This window comes from Pleurodeles waltl, chromosome 1_1 (assembly GCF_031143425.1).
Source record: "Pleurodeles waltl isolate 20211129_DDA chromosome 1_1, aPleWal1.hap1.20221129, whole genome shotgun sequence".
NCBI lineage: Eukaryota > Metazoa > Chordata > Amphibia > Caudata > Salamandridae > Pleurodeles > Pleurodeles waltl.
The window spans coordinates 389,436,305-389,458,423 of NC_090436.1; the positions used below are offsets into that span (position 1 = coordinate 389,436,305).

The 22,119-nt window shown below is 44.3% G+C and overlaps 1 protein-coding gene across 2 annotated transcripts in view; it reads left to right on the top strand.

The window, feature by feature from the left end:
• LHFPL2 (LHFPL tetraspan subfamily member 2) overlaps positions 1-22,119 on the top strand; it is a 313,091-nt gene that overhangs the window by 260,538 nt on the left and 30,434 nt on the right. For both annotated transcript variants that reach the window (XM_069223350.1, XM_069223340.1), the window contains exon 5: positions 3,803-4,523. In XM_069223350.1, coding sequence (XP_069079451.1) covers positions 4,091-4,523 — 433 coding nt within the window. In that variant the 5' untranslated portion in view covers positions 3,803-4,090. The remainder of the gene's footprint in view (positions 1-3,802; positions 4,524-22,119) is intronic.

The following is a 22,119-nucleotide window of genomic DNA, read 5'->3' on the forward strand; positions in this document are numbered from 1 at the left end:
GTGGCCCCTCCAGTGCTCCTCTAATGCCCCCTGGTCTGCCCTCCGAGCCGTGGGTACTTACCTGCAGGCAGGCCTGATTCAGAGTACCCCCTGTCTCCATATGAACCCACGTTAAATTTTCTCATATTTGACCTCTGCACCGGCCAGCCCTGTTAGTGGTGGTGGGTGTTTGGGATTAACTTGTACCCCAAACAGTATACTTCCTAAACCCCAGAGACTGAAACTGAAGAAGTGTTGTACTTACCTGCAAAACAAACTAACATTCCTTTCCCCCCCCCCCTCACCCACCCCGGAACTGTTTCTGAAAATTGCACTGTCCATTTTCAAAACAGATAATTGCCAATATTTAGATACATGTGTGAAATATGAATCTATTGAAGTACTGACCTGCAACTTGAATCTTGTGGTTCTAAAAATAAATTAAGAAAATATATTTTTGATACATAAAAACCATTGGTCTGGAGTTAAGTCATTGAGTGTGTGCTTCTTCTGTTGCCTGTGTGTGTACAACAAATGCTTTGCACTACCCTCTGATAAGCCTAACTGCTCGACCACGCTACCACAAAAGAGAGCATTAGTATCATCTACTTTAGCCTCTGTTAAGCCTCTGGGGAACCCCTGGACTCTGTGCACACTATATCTCATTTTAATGTAGTATATACAAAGCCAGCTTCCTACACACATCTAACCTTGAATACAGTTAAGTGTGAGTTCCACGAAACAAAAGTCAGATTATTTGACCAGATCTTTTCTGATGGGAGTACGACACCGGATCCAGCTAACATACAAGCCTTGTCAGCTACTAATCCCCAACAAGATATTACCATGTTACGTTCATTTCTTGGCATGGCCAGTTACTGTTCTAGATACATACGTGACTTTGCCACAGGAAGTGCTTCCTTAAGAGATTTAACAAAAATAAATGTTCCATTTTACTGGTCACACAAATGTGGACAAAGTTTCAAGGAAATCAGGCATGCAACTGAGAACACCACTGAAATTCCCTACTTTGAGCCAAAGCTGCATACAGAGGTCGTTGTGGATGCAAGCCCAGTCAGGTTGGACGTGATCCTTGCCCAGTTCAATGGACACCCAAATCCTCAAAGGAATACTGTGGCATATGCAAGCAGAAATTTGTCAAAAACTGAACGTGCCTATTCACATCCTGAGAAAGAAAGTTTAGCAGTGGTGTCAGCTTGTGAACATTTCCACATATTCCTATATGGAAACACCTTCACTCTTGTAACCGATCATCAAGCATTGCTTACCATCTGTGGCAATCCACAATCCAAGATGCTTCTCAGCACTGAACATTGGGGTTTGCGACTACAGGAATAGGACTACACTATTGTGCACCAACCAGGGAAAGCTCAAAACCTTGCTGTGCTGACTACTTTTCACGAATACCAGTACAGTGTCATGGTAATCCTTCCAAAGTGGTTGAAGCCTACATTAACTTCACATTAAAGTCCAACCCCCCTGCCACTATTTCTTTGGAACAAATTATTACTGCAACAAGAAAAGACAGTGAGATGTTGATACTGAAGTACATTATTGCTTATCAATCCTGGAAACAACATGCTTGACCTCTCACATGTGACAGTGAATATCAGAAGTTCAAAAATGTAAAAGACGAACTGTCCGTTACTCAAGAAGGTATTGCCTTAGGAGGTTCGATAATTGTCATGCCAGAGAGTCTGCAACAGCATGTAATTGAAGTAGCCCTCTAAAGGACATAGTGGAATTGTTGCCACTAAACAAGCTCTCAGAGACTGAGTTGGTTTCCTCATCTTGATGAGAGAGTTGAAATAGAGTTGAAGACCTTTCATTTATGCAATTGCTTCTCTCCCAAAATCACTCAGCATACCTTGAACATGTCAGATTTACCAAAACATGTCTGGGAAAGAATTGCTCTTGATTTCTTTGGTCCGCTTCAAAATGGACACCACCTGATGGTGATTATCAATGGAAACTCCTGTTTTCCACTAGTAGAAGAGCTGTCATTAATCACTCAGTCATTGAAAGATTAGATGGCATTTTTGCAATATAGGGTGTTCATTCAATTCTAAAGTCTGACAATGGTCCGCCTTTCAGCAGTCAAGAATTCTGAAACTTTCTTACTTATCTCAGTGTGAAGCATCAGGAAATCACACCTCTTTGGCCACAAGCAAATGGCGTTGTTAAACACTTTATGAGCACACTTGAAAAGACTGATCAGCGTGTTAATTAGGAGAAGCTTAATCTGAGGCCAATTCTCCATGTTACTCTTTGAACTTACTGATCAACCCCTCATTCGATGACGGGTGAAAGTCCTGCCACACTGATGTATTGGAGAGCCATGAGGACCAAGTTCCCACAGTGGACCAACAGGAGAGCCACAACAGATGGTGAACTTCGTCCAAAAGACTTGTGTTGTTAACAAAAGATGAAAGTATATGCAGGCAAGCGTCAAACATTACTTTCAATGAAGACGATAGAGTATTGGTGCAGCAGCAAAGAAAACCCTAAACCTGAAGCTCCCTTTAATGTGAAACCCTTCGAAGTTGTGACTAGCAGAGGACACCTGGTGACTGCTCACCATCCTGGAAAGCCCATTTTGTGAGAGCCTTTGCACTGCAGACATTTGCCTCATTATTCTCTAGTTCCTAATATCAGATGAGACTGGTTTGATTGAAACTGCAGAGTGCCCTCTGACTGCATCCCTACATCACTAGAATCAGTCATGGTCTGGGTGGACATGGTCTGGGTGTTTGGTCAGAGCTCCAGTTTAATTTTTGAGGAGCTGTAAAACATATATCTGTAAAGAATTGTATATTTTATTTAACAAGGGGGGGAGATGTAGTGTCTTGTGAGTCAGCAATGAGGGACCCTTTTGGTACCTGATAGTCCCTAGAACTGACACATAAGTGTTATGGTGTGCTGAATAGATTTCATGTTTAGAAAGTTGAGTTTGCGCTTGCAGATAGAGGAATAAAGACTTGTAAGACATAGCTCCATGGATGGTGTATTCAACGAGTACCAAGGCTGGGCAGGACTCTACACCTACCTGTGATGAATTGCATGCCCAGGTCATCACAAACCGACGCCCGGCTAGAGAAAGCATTATTATAACTATTCCAGTGGTTATAGGTGCTTTACAAATAACAATGTACAATGGTGCTATAATGGAGAAAGCGCTGTGATACTATTACAGTGGTTGTAGGTGCTTTACAAATGACAATATATTATAACCGTGCCATGCCAAGTGGTGGCGAGCAGGGAGTGGTTGTGCCTGGCTCTTTTCACAAATAATAACTAGCTATGTGAAGTATTCTTGCCCGGGGCATCAAAGTGCTCTAATAGCGTGTATCTTGCACAGCAATGCCCCGGTCAGCTCTTCTAATGTACCACGGGCATTCCAGTGTCGGCTATTGTAACCTGCTTAATGTGCACGGACAGCTCGCCAGCACGGACCTTCAGCCTGAGAGGCGAGCTGTCAGAAGCTATCAGTCTCTCCTCTCGGATGTGTTTTCTGGCGCTGCCTTTTGGCGGGGCCTGTGCACTTCGACAGGCCGTCTGCAGCAGGAGTGGACAGGCGTGGGTGGGTGGCTGCAGGCAGAGCGGCGGGGGATGGATGGCGGCCGGAGGCTCGCCTGGGAAGCCTGCTGCGAGCTGCGCTTGACAGGCCCCGTTGGAAGTTTCACATGTTGATTTTAGCCGGGTTTCGTTGTAAGGACTCGGCTTTCCAGCGGTGACAGGGCGGGGTGGGGCCGTGCAGCTTCTAGTATTTCACATTTCTCCTGTTTTTTTCTCTCTCCTGTAGGAGTGTGATGTCAGGCTTGTGGGCAGGCCCTGGAAACTCCCCCCAAGACTTTAACGTCATGTGCTACTATGAGAGCTAACACAGAAACTCTCACTGCAGTCCTGGCATGCAGAGGAGAAGCAGACGGCGAGCTCTGGGAAGGAAGATCGGAGGCCACAATGCCTGCTGAGTTGGTGCTTTGAGGATACAGGCTTGGACTATCAAGAACAGGATTACCTCTTTTGTTTTTGCACTTTTCCCTTCATCTCAGTACTTGACTGCATTTGCTACCAGTACTGGACTCCCAACATGTGTCATGTCATTGTCACTTGCCGCTCAATGCTATGGACTCTTCTCAGCATCGTGGTCGCCTTTGCGGAACTCATTGCCTTCATGAGTACGGATTGGCTGATCGGAAAAGCCAAGGCTGTAGGTGGCCAGGACACGGACAACAAGACTGGGGACGAGTCAGAGGAGCCATACCGCCCGACCCTTGGCATCTATGGGCGCTGCTTTAAGATGTCACGCGTGCAGTACGCGCGAAGGGACATGCTTTGTGGGCCATATGCGGAGACCTTTGGGGAGATTGCGAGTGGCTTCTGGCAGGCCACGGCGATCTTCTTGGCTGTGGGTATCTTCATTCTCTGTGCTGTAGCCTTCGTGTCAGTTTTCACCATGTGTGTGCAGAGCGTCATGAAGAAGAGCATCTTCAATGTCTGTGGGCTTCTACAAGGCATTGCAGGTAGGTGTGGAAGGGGGGAAAGTTAAACATAATCTGCTCTTCTTCTCCCAGGGGTCTGAAAGTTAGGGTTGGTGGGAACCAAAGTTAGGCTATTATCTTCCTCCCACTTAAAGTTTGCCATTGGAAGAATTCGTCTTCAGAGACCTATCAGAATTTGAAATGCAGACAAAAATGTCCAGTGTTAGTTTTGCATCCCACCCATCGTACTGCCACCAAAGTAAGTCTAAGGGACGAAAACCTGATTTTTGGGGGGCTTCTGACGTCTGCAGTATGTAGCTCCATGTGGTGTATCCGATGCAGGTGTCGCAAGGAGTTTTCATTCGGGTGAGGAGAAAAGGGACACTTGCATTGACCTTGTTTCATAGCCACCTTTGCCTAATCTCAGTAAGTGTATTTGCTGCTAGAATCACTGTTGTGTGCTGCTATTTTCCTTTTGCTGTTTTACTTCTTTGAAAGCAGAGGTGTTGCATGCTGATGAGCCATGTTAAAGAAAATAAGCACATTATGTATTCACCAGCCAGGTTGCACTTTATATGTTGATGCTCGGATTTGACCTTTCGCCATTGTATGTCAAGGTTAAAGGTAGTGTATGCCTACAGTTGATTCATACTTTTCCTTTCCCCTCTTAATATTGATGGTTCAGTCACGCATAGCTGTCTTTGCCTACAATACACAGGTAAGCGAGGTGTTGGTTTTGCTGCATTCATTATGTTAATTATAGGAAAGTGAATTTCTAGGGGATGCTTCTCATAGTATTTTTTCCATACAGTACTAAACCCATCATCTGGGTATAGGGCAAGCGGTGTTCTCGACTGTCCCTCCCAAAATCATAAAATGCCGAGTCTGCAGTGCCATGATTTCAACCACCTTGCACACACCCCCCTGCAGCAGTGTATTTTGCTTCTTAGATAGGCTGGTTTCTGCCCTTTAGGGATTTCGCCCTTCCCTCTTTGGTTGTTGTAGTGTTTCCCCTTCAGTGCAGCATGTGTATTTCTTGGGCCTACACTTTTAATATACTTAGTGGAGGATCTGTCAACTTTTACATCAGTATTTTACTCCATGAACAAAGCAGTTGGGGTCTCTGTGTAGACCCCGAGCAGCTCTTCCTTTGGTGGAAGTGCATAGAAGTAGGGACGATTCACCAGCTGGCGCTCCCAGCCATAAACCGTGCTGTGCTGCGGCCAGCGTTTGCCCTGGAGTTTGTGTGGTCACCTGGGGTACAGTCATTGGCAGATTCACGAGAGGGGCTGGGAGACTCCGAGCACCACTGTGCTGCTTGACCCTATTGCCCAACCATTCCCAAGTGCCAGGCGCTTGAAGGGTGCCAGCCCCAGCAACAAAAAGACAAAAGGGCTGCCTGAAAGAGGCACCACTCAAAGATGTAGGGCCCTTTGCTGTATAGGGACAATAGCATATGCTGATGGAGTAGGGTGAGACCCTGTGTTAGAGAGGCCTGAGATCCTTTCCAAAATGGTATTAGCGTCACGCAGTAAAGGAAATAATACCTGGTGGCAAACCCACTGAAGTATGTAGTGAAATCTGCCAGGGGGTGTTTTCTTGTGCCAAAGGGATAATGGCTATAAGGTAGGGGAGAGGAAGTCCTGTGCTCGGGCAACAGCATGCACCTGTGGGTGTGGGACACTGCACTGAAAGGGTCAGTATCCTGTACTACAAAGGGCAAGGCCCTGAAGGACCATGGTGTGTGTGTGAAGAGTAATGCGTGAAACCTAAGTGGAGAAACAGCTAACAAATGATCCTGAGGTCGAACACGGTTACTGTTGGTGTTGGGAGGAAGAGATTTGTGTGAATGGGAGCGGGAGGCTATTGAGAGACCCTAGGCCTACAGTAGGGCAAAAGATGCCATTCATTAACCGGTGCTAAAAGGCAGTGGCTCTTTATGATGGAGTTGGGTGACACCCTGATGCTGGTTGTACATCTGTCGGTGCATGTCAGTACTCATCTGAAGAAAGGATGAAACTGATATCTTAATTAGGTAATCTCAAACTTTGTTAATGTTAAGATATGAAGTGAGAAGACAAAACAAAATAATGCATGTAAAAATTAAAAACCTACAAAAGCCTTTTAAAAAGCTTCAGTTGCAGGGGCCTCCTATTGAAAAGCCAAAAACCACTGCAAGACACAAGTGACCAACCTCTGCTTTTCTCATGCGCTGATGCATAATGTGACTCAGACCAGATGAAATGATCATGGACATCACTGATGACATCACAAGTGGCATCATTCTGGGCTTGGAGCTATGATAGATACTGCTTTTTTCTGGGGTTGGCTGTGCCCCACCTATTGGACTCACCACGTTATGTTATGTGTATTTGTAAAGCGCACTATCCCCTGCAAGGGTATCCCGCGCTGAGCAGGTGTGTGTCTGCCTAGCCCTGCCTATCGTAGGTTGGTTAAGAAAAGCCAGGTCTGTAGCTTCTTGCAGAGTTCAAGAAGAGAGGAGGAGGCTCTGATGTGGAGTTGGAGCTTGTGCCACACTATAGGAGCGATGTAAGAGAACATCCACCCACCACCCTGATCTGGTTCCCTATATGTGTGGGATGTGCACGAGTAGGACACACTGGCTGAACACATTGCATCTCATACAATAACCTGCTTGACATGTAAGGATGTCTCGCTCTATCTCTATCTCTCTTTCTCTTTACCCCTGCCCACCCCTCAGAGTCTTCCTTTACTTTTGGGTATACACTGCTGCTTTTCTGCAAATATATTAATTGTCCCCTTCCCCACCGATGCACTTTAAAAGTTGCTGTGGAGTACTAGAGGTGCTCTGTGCTGGTTCACACACACTTTACATACAGCCTGACCTCTGGTTCGGATTGGGAAGACGGGCAGTCGGGCATTGGCCGATAGCCTGTGCCTCCGGATTACCTGCCGGCTTTATTTTTATTTTTTTTATTTTTTTAAGGGCCTCAGTCAACCAGCCCTCAGACCCTCATTGTCTTCCAGGTCCCGTCAGATCACTGTAACATGGGGTAACATCACAGGCAGTCATTCAGAAGGCAGGGGCTTACGGTTTCATTAGGGCAGTACTGTTCTACCCCTAGCAGACTTCAGCTGGGCCTCAAGGGGACGGCACAGACTCTCAGAAGTAGTGTCCCACCCCCCTGCTTTGCTGTCATACTGGGGCAGGGGACAGGGAGAGAACAGCAGCCTCCTGGGGGTCAGGTGATGTGGGAGTTGGGCCATCTTCTTGGCAGTCACACAGCCCCCCCCACCCCACCTGCTCTGGACCTTGCGCCATTCACATCTCGGCACCCTCGTGTAGGACGCTGCCCAGCAGCAGTGTTTATCCCCTGACCCTTCCCTACCAGGCCACCACATTCAAGCCGTGGGGGTGGGGGTGAAGGAGGGAGTATGCAGGGGCCTAGCTGGGGGGCCAGGTGTTGTTTCCCCCACTGTCTTTTAGGCCTTGGCGAGGGGGTGCTTTTGCGTAGGTCTCTGTCAGGCCTCCTTTTCAACATAGAAAAATTGGATGTAAACCAAGATTCCCAGCATCAGCTCAGAATCCTGTGATCCTGGACAAATCACCTAATCGCCCAAGTCCTAAAATAAGAAAATAAATTTGATCTGGAATATGTGACTGGCGTGCATATAACTCCCTCCAGTGCCTTTGGGCCGAGTTCACGCTATATAAAACTACACCGACACAAAATATCCAGTCAGATTCTGCAAAGACCCAAGCATGATAATTAAAGAGGACTCTTATAAACATACATTTTTAACAAGACCTTTTTGCCCTTGTCTGGTTTATCTATCAGTCATGGATCATTACGGCAGCTTTAGTACACCTTTTCATACCAGCCTGGACACTAAAATACAGGTCAGCGGGTAAAAATAGGGCCAGGTGGCAACCCTAGCCAGATCCGGTGTTGTGGCCCCTGGGCCATTTTATTCTACCTCACCAGTCTGGCCAAACTGCAGTACTTCTAGTTTTTCTCCAATGGTACTGGCTTTATAACCTTTAAAATACTTTACCAACATATCACCAAAAATTAATTGACACTAACCAAATGGCATTCATGAAAGGAATGATTCAGAAATGTGGGACACTTTTTTGGGAGTGTTCGGGCCTCATTGTGATCCCAATCCGATCCTGCTTGACCTATGTTGGTTCACACCCTTGGATCCCATGTGAGAGGACCACGGTGTCTCTGGTGGCCTGGGGCCCAAGGATGGGAAACAAAAACTCTATTCTTCTTTTTTTTTTTTTTGCAACTCTTTGCCTCGAGAAGTTGAGGGGTGTATTTTATTATGGAATGTATAGGACTGAAAGCGCCAAGGCTTGTTTGAAATAGTGGAATTTGGGTATGGAGTAATTCCGCTCATTGTTACTGATACAAATAAATTGTCTTCCTTAATCAAAATGCAGCAACATGCTGCAACAGGCTAGCTTGGAATGGCTCTTGTAATTCAGAGGCTGCCTTGGGGCGGCATTTCTCGTTATTCCGCTTCCCCGTTGGGGTGTCCTCAAAGTTAGATTTTTATTCCAGTGTAAATGAAGGTGGCGTGCATTTTTCACTCGCGCTGTGTTTGCTGAGCGTGGCAGGGATGGTGCCGTGGGTGGCTCTGTGCTTCGTTCCTGGATTGGAATACGTGGCAGTAATAAGATAAGAACCGGTACCTGTTATAATTCAATGTATACGGCAGTCCAAAGGTCGCCTAGTCCAAGCCGTTGCTATGGCAGCGGCCATCAACAGCGGCTGGCGGGAGCTTCGCGAGCAGTGATGTGTTCTTTCCAGGCCCACAAGGTTGGAGGGTTTGTTTCTCGGCGCCTCACAAGTGCCTGCATCTGGTCCGCGCGCTGGAATGGTGGCCTGACGCAGCTGCGTGTCCCCGCGCCTTCCTCTCCCAATTCCCTCTGTGGATAGACGTAATGACATGTCTGTCTGCTCTGATTCTTCAGAACTACAAGAGGCTGTAGAGATGAGTTATGTGACAACCTAGAAACCCATTTATTTTATAATAATTATGCCAGGTGTGTGTAGCTCCTTCAGCCTTCAAAGCAGCCGCCCCATGCTCCAGCGTACAGAAAAAACACCCCGGTGCCGCTCTTTGCTCAGTCCACTGGTTCTGCATTATCACAATTTGCATTTACAGCTACCACAGATCAACAAGCCCCCGTCCGTCCTGGAGTCTTAAATTGAAGTCGTGACGCAACACGAATTGGCAATGTATGACAAGTTTCATCGCTAGGGGCAGGTGGCCATAGGTCCACGTAAATAGGTAACCACAATCTAGGGATTGAGAGGTTACTCAAGGACTGGCACTGTGCCTTCTCTATCTATATATATCAACAGACTAGCTATGTGGCAGGAAAGGTGGTCTAATTGCATCCTGCCATGCTCTTTAAATTGTGTTCCTAAAAAACAAAGACTCAATCTCTTCACCCTCAAAAAGCTGGCATGCTGCATCAGTGGGGTGTCGCCTTCGCTCACTATGAATGTTGCAGGTGGACTCACCTTGAGATCTTTGAGAGATGTGTTTGAGTTGGATTTGGGGTCAAAGGTTGTTGTTACAATTATGTCACAGAGTAGACAGTTAATTTGTTAAGTGTCTCCTATGTACAAGGTGAAAAAGGCAATGGTGAAGACTGGGGCAATAGACACTGTCTTCATAGTGTCATACTTTTCAATCTGTTGACTCCGATAACGAAGGTGAAGTCAGGGATTTGAGTGCCGCCCCATTGAGGTGAATGGAGAATGAACATGTTTTTTAGGGTGCTATATGTTTGGTAAGCAGGTGTCTCCATTAAAGTCTATGGAGGCATTTTGTTAGGCAGGTGAATATAAGTAAAAACAGGGTGCTATGTTCCAAATGTAGGTGCATTGCCAGGTATGTAGTGTGGCCCACATGTTTTAGCCCTTTCTTAGCACCTGGGACTGGGGCTTTCCTAGGGGCCTAAATGAGTACTGAAATTGGTGGAGCAGTGTCCTCTCTATCCCATTCTCTCCATCCCATTCTCTCCCAGTGTGAAGTAGCCAAATTTAATGGTCTACAATTCAAAGAAAGTTAGCGGAGATACAATTAAAGTTGGGAGCCACCAGTGGTCTCTAGGGTGACGGCAGTGCCATTTGCATCTGCTTTTTGTCTCCCAGGGCATAATTGTATTGCAGTTGGGAAGGCAGGTGGTTCTGTAGCTTTTTTGTAATACAGGCTTTTCTGCCTCAAAAGTTCCACTTGAGTGTTCACAAATAGATGTTCCTTTCCCTGCATGGGGATTGTCCCCATGCAAATAGGAAAACACGTTTGTTTGTCTTGTGCCCATTCTGTGCTACAGAAGCAAAGCAAACAACCCCGGGGACGATTCTCTGATTTTGGGCCATATTACAGGAGGTTCACAGGTAGTGCCCCTTTTTCAAAATGCGTGTTATGTGGGAGCACAGACACCAACGGAACCCCAAGACATCCCTCCAGAGACAGGTGTGGTTACACACTTGTATCTGCCTGAAGCAGAGTGTCTCCCATCTTAACAGGCCATGGCAGTCAGTAGGCCTCACCAATGTGACATCTTTTGGCTTTGTTAGAGTGGAATGGAGTGGCATTGTGTGACATGGAATGGCATTGTGGGAGTAAAGCAGCATTGTGTGGCATGCAGTGGCATTGTGTGGAGTGGCACTGAGCAGAGTAGCATTGTGTGATGTGGGGTGTCATGTGGAGCAGCACTGTATGGTTTGAATTGGCATTGTGTGGCGTGGAGTGGCATTGTGTGGCGTGGAGTAACATTGTGTGGAGTGGATTGATACTGTGTGGAGTGGCATTTGGTGGAGTAAAATGAGATTGGGTTGAATGAAGTTGCATTGAATGGAGTGACATTGTGTGACATTTAGTGGAGTGAATTGACACGGAGTAGCATTTTGTGGCATGGTGTGATTGTGCGGTGTGGAGTGGCATTGTGTGGTACTGAAAACTTCCTGAGTTGCCACTGAATTGCCCTATTGTGCTTCAAACCTAGTGCTATATGAATGCAACTACAATATGTTACCAATTACCCTGACCCACAGTCTATGTAAACTTCTGATGTCTTTGATCTGGTGCAGGAGCTTGTTAGATTGTACAGCGGTTCTGCAAGAATTGGTTTGATTACAAAAAATGCATTTTAGATGGGAAAGAATAGTGGACGAGGAAACAACCTATATTGTACCGGTTGAGGATAAAGGAAATGGAGCCAGTTGGCAGCAGTGTTGTGGAGCTACAAATGTTGAAAGCCTTTCCCAAACAGGGTTAACAGGCGTGCTCAGTACTCCTTCATTGTAGAGCATTATAGTGAGTAACAATCACCTACTTGTGAGGCGAATAGAAAAGGCTGTCGGAGGTTTAAACCAAAGATATTACAGAGTTGAAAATTGGGGCACTCTGACAACTGTCATTGATGTGGGTGCATAAGAGGGGAAAAAGTAACACAGAGAAGGTATGGGTGGAGGGGTGAGTAAGCAACACCAACATGGAGGATGTAAGCTACCTCATTTACAGCGCAAGCAGTGGGTAGATACTAATTGAGATGACTCAATCTGTGCTTAGTCCATGCTCCTCAGAAAGAAAAGGAAGTGGCGCTCTGGATGTGTTGACCTGTTCAGGAGGCAGCAAAGAAGAGTGTCGATGCAAATGCATAGCACGCAATGGGTGAGCTCCAAACCATTTATAGTAAACAATGCCCCTCACAGTGCTAGATTTTAGCCAGTTGGCAGACAAAACCTAAAAATGAGGTTAGGCCCACTCCTGGTGAAATATAGAATCATGACTCTTTCACTGATGTGCTGTCCGCTAGCGCAGGCATGACGTGTCAAAGTTAGCACATACGCTGGGGACAATGCATTTTTTCTGTAATCAGGTGCATTTTCGAAGTCTTCACACCAAGTTAAGGGTGTCCATGGTGAGAACCAAGACTTTTCCCCGATGCGTAATTCTGCTTCAGGAATGCAAATAAAATCAGCTTGAGCAAGATATGATGAGTTAAATTGTTTGTGTTCGCTCTGTTACACTTCAAAAAGTTCAAAAGATGGTGTACAAATTAGATAGGAGAGATTTTTTTTCTTCACTTTTTGGTGCACTTGTTCTATCAGAAAACATTGCAACATAGATTAAAAAAAGATCAAAGTATTTAATTTCGAAACATTTAAAGAGTTGTTTTCTTTCTCACAGTGTGATTGTCCGCGTGAACGTTTAGAAAACATGGATAATTCATTTTGTTTGAAGCATGTTTGTTCATGATGTGCACGTTCCATGTCACTGTAGGGGCCTGATTGAAATGGTTTGTTTTGAAGGATTAATAGTTCACAGTCCGTGCTTTCTGGCTTCTCTCCAGCATGCCACAGAAACTCCTGACAATGTTTTTAAACTACAGGGTATAGCCATGTGTAGCTGACTTAGTTGTGTAACTGTAACAACAGCTTTATGTTTGTTATTTCAAACTACATTTCATTGATCTTGGACCTTTACAGTAGAATCAGTAGAATATTTATTAAAAGTAATTTACTTTACATATCACTTCATACCACTCTTTGCCTTTTCTAAGCATTATAAATAGTTTTTCTCAACACAAAACCCTTCTGTCCTTGACATGGGACATCAAGCATCTCCAGCCTAACTTAGTTAACCTGTGAATGTGAGTAGCCTGAATTTAAAACCAATCTCCAAATATGCATATACAAAAACAGGTCATATATACAGTACAATAACATGCCATACCATACTATACTCCTTGGGGCAGTTTTGTTACGCCTTGGCCATCAACCCTGTTACATGGATAATTGCAAGTTTGCTGATACGTTTGACTGCGAGCAAACTTATTTTTCCTTTTGTGTCTCTCCTTCGTGCTCATGGCAGCAGTGGCACTCTGAATTGGCCTTCTTATGTCAACTGTTTTACTTTTCATTTTCAATTTATGTGGCAAGAAAAGTCCAGTTAGGAATTTACAACGCTAATAGATCTAACTCGGGCAAACGCAAGGCCCATTGCATTGCAAATTCTTGTTATTGTTTGCTGATGGTCTCTGGTATCATCAGCAGCAAGCATTGGCAAAGCTGAAATGTTGGCTAATGTCTTTCAAACGTGAGAACTACTGGCTTTGAAAATGCTCAGCATGGATAGTGCCCAAAAATGAATACAGTTGGCTCATTTCACAAATGTTTTATTTGTAGAAGTCATCTATGATCTCAAAATCTCACTGTTGCTCTAAATTGGAATCACTATTCAGTGAATCTGGATTTCTCCTTTCTAGCAGGTGGTGAAGTCTACCTGGAAGTGATGCTTGAGGGGGGTCACTTTGTAAACGTTTTAAGCTCTTATAAAATCTTAGTTGATTGGTAGTCTGAAATTTGTGGATCCTCACATGAGATACAAAGATATTAAACCTAATAAAAAGTAGCTTTGTATATTTTATGTAAGAAAGGATTTCTCATAATCTTCGTTTTCCAAGTTATTGCATATTTTAATTGTTTATGCACAGGATAAACTACCCTGAACCCTACATTATAAGGCTATTGCAAGTCACAGAGGAGTGATGTGACTGTGTTTAGACACAAGGCCTTTGGTCACGTTGTGTGCAATATGGTTTTAATGTACAGATGGGAGTATTTTATTCCATATAATAAGTGGATGTTTTCAGACTCTTACAGAGGTCCTGTGTGGTCTCTTGCTAGGTGTTAGTAGGTCATCCAGTTTTGATTTTCTTCTTTTTTTCCTTCCTTGAACTTGTAATTGTTATTCAGGCATCATGAACTGGTACACTGCCTGGCCTGATAACACTGCTTAAAACCAGAGCGGTTTTGTCTTCCAGGCATGTACTACAAAGTCTGAGAGCAGCAGACTGCGATGAGAGCCCCCCTTCCCCTTTTTAGTTTATTTGCAGCCTCTTTTGAGCTGTTCGTGGGGAGTAGTTGCAGGATGGAAATGTGGCATGCCACTAGTTACCAGCAAAAGTGGGGTGGGCCGATAACACTGCAAGTAACATATCTGAGGGCTTTTAGGTGTGTGGCGGTTGGCGGCACCAGTGTCTGCTGCCTGCCTTCTCTCACAGCCATCATCTGCCCCTCTTGGATGCAGGTTCTCTCCTCCTGCAAGTAAGGGGAAGAAACACTCTTATCCACGGATGTCAAGAAAAAGTGGCAGTGTCGTGTGACGTCACTAGTTGGTAGGAAGTGGTGACTACGATTTCTTTCTAAAGGCATGTTTGGCAATCAGAATAAGCTTCCAATAAGGAAGTACGGTAGTGTGCTTTACACAGAGATAATAAAAATCCAGCTTTTTCTATGCTAATCACGCCAGGTACACTGTATTTATAATGTATTTGCCAAGCTTGTAGAAGCAACCTTTATAGAGAAGGCCAACCTGTGCTCGTGTAGTATGGAGTGTGATGTCCATACTGGCATATTTAAAGCCAATAAGATTAAGTGTGTTCATTTATAATGCCTTATTTGCTTGGCACGTAGGGCGTCTGAGCATTGCGCCTGTGTGCATTGTCCACAGCCTGGTGAATGTGCATAGTCCGTATGTAGGCTAATGTGAATTGCTGCTAAATTAATCATTAACCTTAATTACACCTGGTAAGCAGGCGATGTTGGGTGCAGTGCCCATATTTGTTTGATATGCATGCAGGATAATAGCCTTATCTGGAGTAACAGTCATCCAGAATGTGGGGGTAATATGTTTTGCTTCTATATTATACACTGTTTATGGGAAATAATGTAATGACACAGTATATCTTAAATGTCTCCTGCATTGTTTACAAATTCTCTTGGAGTGGTGTACCCAACCCGTTGCTCTTGTGATTCTTTCATATTATGAATGCATACTGTCAGTTACGCCGTGAATTGCGGCCCAGTAAAATGTTAATTGGAACAAGAATAATAATAAACGCAAATTAATGTCTTTATTACTGCAGTGCAACTATCAAATCCTATATTTTTGCCATAATAGTTCTGCATTTTCTGCACCTTGGTCATACTCGAGACCATCATTGATTCACGCTATGGAGTGATGAAATTAGATTGTGCTGTGGGTCTGTTTAAATGACTATATTTTGCTACGTGAATCTTTACTGGATTCACATGCCAGTGGCTGGGCCGAGAATTAACCCTGCTTGTTTAGGAATAATGCAAAAGAAGAACGGAATTGCTTATATGTCGTTCCCCTCCGTCGCGTAAGTGTCGGGAAATATGGTTTTCACGGGTTACTTTGTAATCATTTTTGCATTTGTTTACGTTCCGCCATTGCACTGGTCTAGTTTCTCCCCCCTCAAGGGGCCATGACAAATGATCCTGAATGGCATGGTTGAGGCTGTTGGAGAAGTCGCCTCAGTGACGTCAACACTTCTCTACACTGTTCGCGTTGGCGCGAGGCGCGCCTTCCTCGCGCGCAGCCCCTTCCTCGCGCGCAGCCCCTTCCTCGCGCGCTGTCCCTTCCTCGCGCGCAGCCCCTTCCTCGCTCCTGTCCTGGCACGGCTCTGTAGCCGCTTTTTCTGAAGCAGCCAGAATACAGCGGAAGTCATGGGACCTGGGAACTTACTTTAGTGGCTGAAAAGACCACGCGCCTAACCAAGTAACCGATTGCAGATGTGTGAGGAATATGAATCAGACTGAGAAGAGCTGAGTGTTCCCTTTGTGTGTTAACCTCTGAGGAACCAAAAGACCAAGAAACTGAGTGTATCATTGTAGCCCTTCCGCGAGCTCCGGCTTTACTTGTAAACCGAAATAGGGCTGCAGTTGTTTGCATTGTGGGCTCCCGTCAGAGAGCGGTCGGAGTGTACTTTCTTGGCATTACACCTTGAGATTTTATAACACATATGTTGGATGGGAAAGGTAAAGCACTGCTAAGTTGTTTTGTGCCTGAAGTCCATATAGTAGCAATGTAAGCATGATCCGCCCTTTTCATTGACATGGAACCCCTGACAAAACTCAGAAAAACACCCAGCGGTAGAACTAATTTAATTCATTCTGCAAATATGTTTTACCAATAGGTGTGTCTAACATTCATAAAGTTCTGGAAACCTCTGCCGGAACTGAAATGTCAAAGGTGCAGATTTCCGTATTCTCTCCACAGTTGGCTGCCATTTTGAGCCTCATCCCACCTTCGTTAGCCCTCCTCCCTTGCCGTGTCCTGCTGTAACACCAAAGCTCTACGTCAGATTCACGTGACTGCGCGCGCACCTGCCTCAATGACATGGTGTTTCTAGTGTGCCGAAACCTTGCAGTGGGTGCTCTTGACCAATTTGTGAGAACGCATCTGATTTCTCGAAAATACTGTTGTGTGGGTTGGTTTGTCAGGTCGGGAAGTGGTGCCATTGTAAGGGTCTGTGCAGAGTGCACCTTCTGCAGCAGACTTTCTACTTCTACATCTAAATCTGCAACTTTTCATTCTATCCTAAATAACGTGATTTTGCCCGAAGTAAACAGCTCAAAAACAGAACTAGTGGTGTAGGCGGACATGATGGATAGTTTTTCTAGGTTTCCCACTTGGTGGACTTCTCTCAAAAGTGAGCAGGTTGCTGTGTTGAGATCCTAGCATCGTATACCAGAGTTAACTGTAGTGGATGTGGAAGGCTGCCGAGCACCCCTCTTGAGTAATCTAGGCTTCTTGGTGTAGGCGGCTTCACCTCTAGAGCGTATAGTTGTTAGTTAACACACCCCCCGAGTCATGCTTGGAAGAGTTTCCATGTGTGCATCCTGCTCGTCGCCCAGTGTCCTGGTCACCAGCCTCCATCATCAAGGGAAACGTGCTTTAACATTTGTGATACCACTTTACTTTACATTTTCTTGCATATCTGTGGTTCTAAGAGTAATAGGTTGTTTCTAAGCTACCAGACAGACAGAGCTTTTTATATCCACAAAGCGCGAGTACTTTTACATGATAGTATTTAGCATATGTGTATAAAAAATATGCTTCCACCCATTAAATGGCATTGATAAGACTAGTTTGCTAACTCATGGCTTTTCTTTGAGTTCAGTTGTTACTGAGAAACTTTCTTTATTTCGTAATACCCTTGACTTGTCCTCACGGATAGTAGTTCAAGGAACAGTATCAAAAGTCTTCTACCAGTTCACTCTTTTGATCATTCACCCAAAACACATCTTTTCTGAAACCAGCGTGCACCCACTCTGCCTTATCACTTAACATTTCGTACAAAAGAGCCCCAAAGGAGGGCGGAAGTCATAAACACTCCCTCTGGTTATGGCCACAGTGTGTTAAGGCGCCTCTGCTGCACTGGTGGATCCCAAAAATCCAATTGCTGGCATAACCCCGAGAAGTAGTACTTCATATGCAGGACTACACAACGCGTCCCACTTATTAAAAAGATCAAAACCTTGCGCTTCAGTAGAATAGATCTGACGCCTCATGGGAGCAAACTGGGGGTACACAGAGGAGTCCAGCTACTGTTCCCTAGGCTTCTCAGCATGTGTCTTCGTTCTGGTCCCTGCTCTTTGTGGGTAGTTTCCACCCTATTCTGTTGTGACATTTCTGAATGAGAGCGGGCCATGTAAGCTTCCCCTAGTCCTTAGTTGGTCTCTATCTAATCTGGAAAACTGCAGTCAAAGCATGCGTGTCTCTCTCCTAAATTTAATGTGTGAAAGTGGCATTCACCTTTAAACATGTGTCTAGGTAAAAACAACGGGTTTTTATACTTGTGTGCACAAGCATGTTATTACAACGTAACAATAACATCACACTTTAAGCTTTGTGATGTGAACGTTGAAATGCTTCACTACCTCAGTGCTTATGACACAATTATCAGTCCCTGAGGTCACAAACAGTTGTAATCAGCGTGTCCTGCGGTACTGTGGTCACCCGTCCATAGCTTCATCCTGCAATCAAATCAGTATCCGTCTCTTACAGCCTGCCACAGCTGCTCCACTTACAATATTGTACATTTTGCGAAAATGGCATACTGTAATAGAGTAACGACTCCCCATTAACACCACGCTGCTTATTGGCGGGGCCCACAGACGTATGCAGTGATGGTTGGTTGGGCCATCGTAATAAACATGGTGACAAAAATGGTATTAATAACGGAGGAAATAGCCGGCTGTAAATCTCCTGGGTGAAGGGATAAAAACCACCCCAGTAGATAAAACATTGTCCTGTTCATGGAGATGCCCTACTATTTTACCTGAGCCTCTAAGAACAAATTCTTATGAATTTCAAGCAAAGTCTCTAAAATACGTTCTCAGCTCATGAGTTCTGTTCTGTATCAAATGTCACCCCTTTTGCCTGGTAAAGCATCAATATTTAAAAATGCAAAATAAAACAACTCAAACTTATGGTGAGGCATTGTAGATAAGGTAGTATGCGGTTTCAAAGGTTGTACTATGGATCACTGTGGGCGTTCTTTCAAATGTGGGTTTTGCGTGGTCCTAGATTTGTGCTGAGACGGGAGTGTAGGTGTGTGTTAGGTGCTTTGGGTTCGGATTGAAGGCTGGAGGCGAGGTTTACATGAGATGCAAATTCCAAGTGAAATTACTTCTAACATTTCATGAAAGAATTGAGGAGCTGTGGATGTTCCATAGTGGAGCAGTGAGACAATATTAGAATGGTGATTTGTTTGAGCTGCAGTTGTCATAAATACACATATGGACATGAGCTACTTCATCATCTTATCTGCCGCCGCGTTTTTTGTTTCTCCCATTTATGCTGCTAACGAAGAGCTCCATGAGGAAAGATGGCACGTTGAAGCCAACAGCAGCATTTCCCTGGATCCTCCTTTTTGCCTTGAGAATAATATTTTGGATGGAAAAGAGCAAGTGAAAAACCGCGGGAGAGCAGATCTGGGTAGACGCGGATCCCGGAGGCGGGCAGTGGTGCCCTGCCTCCTCACTCTGCCAGCACCAACCACATCAAAGAAGTCGGCCTCCCAGTTTCCTTGTGGTTTACTTCCAAAGTAGTATTTTGCAACACAATTTCTTCTGTTAGTCTGACTAAATATTTGTTTTTAGACGTGGGAAGACTACCTTGTTTATAGTGTAAACTTAGGCGTTGATTGAATGTTGAGGGATAAACAGGATTTTCACATCTTTTCCAGGACCTGAAACCATCCTGATGCCCTTCTGTTTTCCCTGTTCCCTCCTTGCTCTTCACCTGCCCACATTTCCTCCTCTTTCTGTGCCCCATCTTTAAAAATTTGTCAGTCGAGAATACAGTTGCTTACTACGTAGGATGTTGAAGATGGAGCGATTGAAGTTACCTCTGTTGCACTTAGACATACCCAAAAGACAATGTTGATTGCAGCGGGTTATATATGCGTTTTGCGCTATCATATTAGATTGTTGGGGCACAATGCAGCAGACAAGCTTCCAGCTCCCTGGCATGATGTACGTTAACACACCTTATACTTGATAACACATTGAATAGTTTTTGTCGTGTTGATGGGGATCTACACAATTTGTCCATAAACATTATTTTGCCTCCCACAAAAATAAGGTTTCTGTGCCTGTGTGATATTGAATAATATCTTATAACAGCACAACTTATCTGTCTTCTTTCTCCTCATTGGCAGTTAAAGGCCCAATAATCCATTGTGGGGGTTTGGTGTTTTGGGATGCACATAGGTTCCTTTGTAAAGGGGCTATATGCAGAGTGCTTGTTATGCTCTAGTATTTCTAGATTTTCGTCAATATTTAATAGTAATTTGTTTTCAATCTGCAGTTAAAAAGCACAAAAAAACAGAACTTTGCACCTCGCGATACAGGCAGTTTTGGGCTGATTTGGACTTTGATCAAAGTTTTAACAGAATAAGGGCAGTCTGTGCAGAAACGGCAAAAGCGGTGTAGAGGGACACGATGGATGGTGATTCCTGTGTAAAACTAGTAAAATACACAAATGCCAAGAAGATACTGATACTGATGGTGAAAAGAAACTAGAACAAGAGGTCTCTCACTAGGATCACAAAAACTCTGGACTCCGGTTTGATGGCACACAAGAAAGGAAAATAATGCAAGGCTTTTTTGAGTCCTTTAAGCGTTCAGATAGGGAAATAAGATACATGCAGGGCTAAAAGGATGAAGTAGGACAACTGGTATTGGGATCTGCTAGTAAGTGCAGTGATGTTCAGAAGAATTGCCAAAGCAGTGGAGGAGCATGGGATACAACTTGTCTTCCTGGTGGTATAACAGAGCTACCTGACTAGAGCAGCGATCTTCAAACTGTGGGGCGCGTCCCTCTGGAGGGGCCGTGCCCTGTTCCCAGAGGGGCGCAAATGACTCGAAGTACTGGTAAAGAAGATGGCATGGAAGGCAGACTTTGATTATGTCTCGCTTTTACAGGCTATCTTCATTAACATCCAGCTTTTCAACTGCATATAAAAAGCATGGTAATTGTAATCTTGAACTCCGTAGTGGCTGGGTCAAAGAGGTGTCCATGAGACAATGGCAGATAAAATAATGTGCACATGTGTAAGTGAAAAATAAATGCACATTAAAGTAATGGTGGTTGAGCCCTCTTTTATCAAATGAAATCTCGACTACTTAATGTGATCACTCCAAATGTCTGTCTCTGAGACCAGATGGTCACAGAATTGAATCCTAGCTGGTGCAGTTCAGAATAGTGAATTGTGTATATAGAGCTAAGAAGTCCTAGCCAGTAACAGCAAGCACTGTGAATATATGTCATTATTTAAAATTGAATTAAGCACAGTATAAGCAGGGCTACTGGAATTATGTGACAGCGGATGGCCAAATTATGTGGCAGGTTTAACTGAATTAAACTGCAAGAAAAGGCAAATTATGCCGTATAATGCGCCACATTTCGTGATAGTATTTTATTTTTTGTCATTTTTACACATTGTATCACTGCCTGGGTAAAGACTTTACCTGAATAGTACCAGTTAAACAGCCAAATACAGCAATTTGCAATTGCAAGATGACCAGTCAACTTTTGTGAGAGGCTTTCCACTGCGTAGGGATGCGTTACCATATTTTTAGTAATTTGTTCCATTTGAGCTACAGACATTTCGTTTTTTTTTTGTTTTTTTTTAAATCTGTAGACTGTGCATCAGATGACAGATTATGTGGCATATGCAGAAAATGCTGCAGCCACAGAATCACATAATTGTAACTCCAGGTCCCCAGAGTATAAGGTAGGCTGCCACAAAATGATTTATTGTTTAAGCTAAAACAAGTGCTTTCAAAGAAAACATTTTAGTAAAGGAATCAGACTGTACCCAATGCAAACATTTTTACAAATCAATTAAAAGGACAATTTCTCATTAGTAAAGCAAGCGCAGTGCCGCTAAAGTCCAGAAGTGTGAGGGCTCATTCAATCACAATTATGACTGTTCCTCTTTCCAGAAGGGGCATGGCGGCTCATTTTCATTGCTAGCATTAGGCCTGAGTGCATCCATGCTGCAAGGAAGCAAGCAACCTGTGTAAGTTCCTTTTTTTCAGAAAGGGATAGAAAGTCTGTTTCAAAATTGGAATGATGAATAGGCATGGTGGATAAGCGATGCAAAGGAGACAGAATGCTACTCTCAGCCTTAAGTATTATTAGTGAAGCAGTTGCATTGGGACCTAGAAGTGTGAGCAGCTGACAGCACCCCAATTATTGGGAGTAGTTGTGTTTTAGTCAACTCCTGTTTGGTATATTTGTTATT